This window comes from Gekko japonicus, unplaced genomic scaffold, assembly GCF_001447785.1.
Source record: "Gekko japonicus isolate JY-2015 unplaced genomic scaffold, Gekko_japonicus_V1.1 scaffold87, whole genome shotgun sequence".
Classification (NCBI taxonomy): Eukaryota; Metazoa; Chordata; class Lepidosauria; order Squamata; family Gekkonidae; genus Gekko; species Gekko japonicus.
The window spans coordinates 287,529-289,429 of NW_015164184.1; the positions used below are offsets into that span (position 1 = coordinate 287,529).

At 41.3% G+C, this 1,901-nt stretch overlaps 1 protein-coding gene across 1 annotated transcript in view; it reads left to right on the plus strand.

The window, feature by feature from the left end:
- KIF5B (kinesin family member 5B) overlaps positions 1–1,901 on the plus strand; it is a 41,100-nt gene that overhangs the window by 10,333 nt on the left and 28,866 nt on the right. Inside the window, 1 exon segment of the mRNA XM_015408123.1 lies at positions 718–805. Coding sequence (XP_015263609.1) covers positions 718–805 — 88 coding nt within the window.

Genomic DNA, 1,901 nt, shown 5'->3' on the forward strand with positions numbered 1-1,901 from the left:
AATTCCACTTATACCCCGCCCTCCCCGCGTACGGGCTCAGGGCGGCTTACAACCACAATTTGTAGTGTTCAGTCCCCATATATACCCCAGAGAGCACTACGGTCGGGGTCTCAGAATCGTTTGACCCTCCCTGGTCCTAAGGAAGCCAGGCTTGCTGTCACCAGGGCCAGAGCCTTTTCAGTGGCAGCTCCATACTGGTGGAATGAGCTCCCGGAGGGGATCAGGGCCCTGCAGGACCTTTCACAGATCTGCAGGGCCTGCAAGATGGAACTCTTCCACCAGGCCTTCAACTAGGAGCCGCCCCCTCTATCACCATCAACTCTCGGCTTGATGGCCAGCTTGTGCAAAGAACATCGAGAAACTGGAAAATATACAAGTACGTCACCTTGTATAATTAGTGAAACATCATCAGCACTTATTACTATTACCGATATTGAATTGTTTTACAAGGATTTTAGTGGATTTTAATTGCTATTTATATATTTGTAAAATGTTTTAATGAATGTTAGATGCCCTGAGCCTGCAAATGCGGGGAGGGCAGGGTATAAGTAGAATAATAAATAAATAAAAATAAATAAATAACTGTAGGTAGGAGTGTATCTTTAGTTTGGCTGTTACACTCAGGCCAATAACAAAATAATTGGGATACTATAAAGGTTGATACAACTGATTTATAATTTTGTTTCTATACTTAGATATCTTTTTGTATCTTTTCAGTCCAAGCCTTATGTATTTGATCGTGTATTCCAGTCTCACACATCACAGGAACAAGTATATAATGATTGTGCAAAAAAGATTGTCAAAGGTAAGAGAAGATTTTGTAATATGTAGTAATTAAAAGGCATGAGTCACAAATGGAATTTTGTGGTATGATACTACGTGTGTCTTGTATTTGACCCAATGGCATATTATAATGGTACTAATTGTAGAAAGGGTAGGAAGTAATTAGTCTAGATTGGGGTGAAGAATGATTTTGATTCTAAAGCCTTAAGGCACTTTTTCCAGGCTGAGAGCTTTCAGTCTGACTTTCCATGATTTTGAATACACCAGAGAGAATCTTATATTGGAGGATTGTTATTTCTTCCTTACATTGATGGAACATATATGCCCATAAGGTCAACAGAGTACATAAAATTCCAGTAAATCATCTAAAACCATGATAACAAAAGAATCTATGAATCCATCTATTAGAGTCCCAGGAGAATAAAACTGTGTTGGTGTGTAGGAATGTCTCTGGGAGGAGGTATTCTATAAATGGAGTACCATCTCAAAAGGCTGTATCCCTGGCTGCCACCCACTCTCTTCAGGGGCAACCCAGCTGCTGTTTGAGGGACATCCTTATGGATTTGGTGGTTTGTTGCAAATGAATGATTGAAAAGTGAGGTTAATTTGAATGTAGTGGTCAGGTGTCTGAGAGAGAACAAACTGAAGTTGAATCCAGATAAGATTAAGGAGATGCTGAAGAGCCACCTTAAGGTCTTGAGAGTCTTGCTGGATCCTGGTCTTTTGTTGGAGAAATAGATGTCCATGGCAGTCAAAAATCTTTTCCCACCTACAGTTAATTAGGAAGCTAGTGCCCTAAGAACATAAGAGAAGCCAATGTTGGATCAGGCCAATGGCCCATCCGGTCCAATACTCTGTAACACAGTGGCCAGAAATACCAGGTGCCATCAGGAGGTCCACCAGTGGGGCCAGGACACTAAGAGCTCTCCCACTGTTGCTCCCCCAGCACCAAAATTTGTAGATGCTGGATCTGGTCATGCTTATCTGTACTTCAGTATCATTGAGGCTGGATTATATTAACATCTATGTGGGGATGTTCTTGAAGACGTTCCTGAAATTGGAGTTGGTGCAAAACACAGCAATTTATTATAAGTGAGACTCTACAATTGCTAGGGATT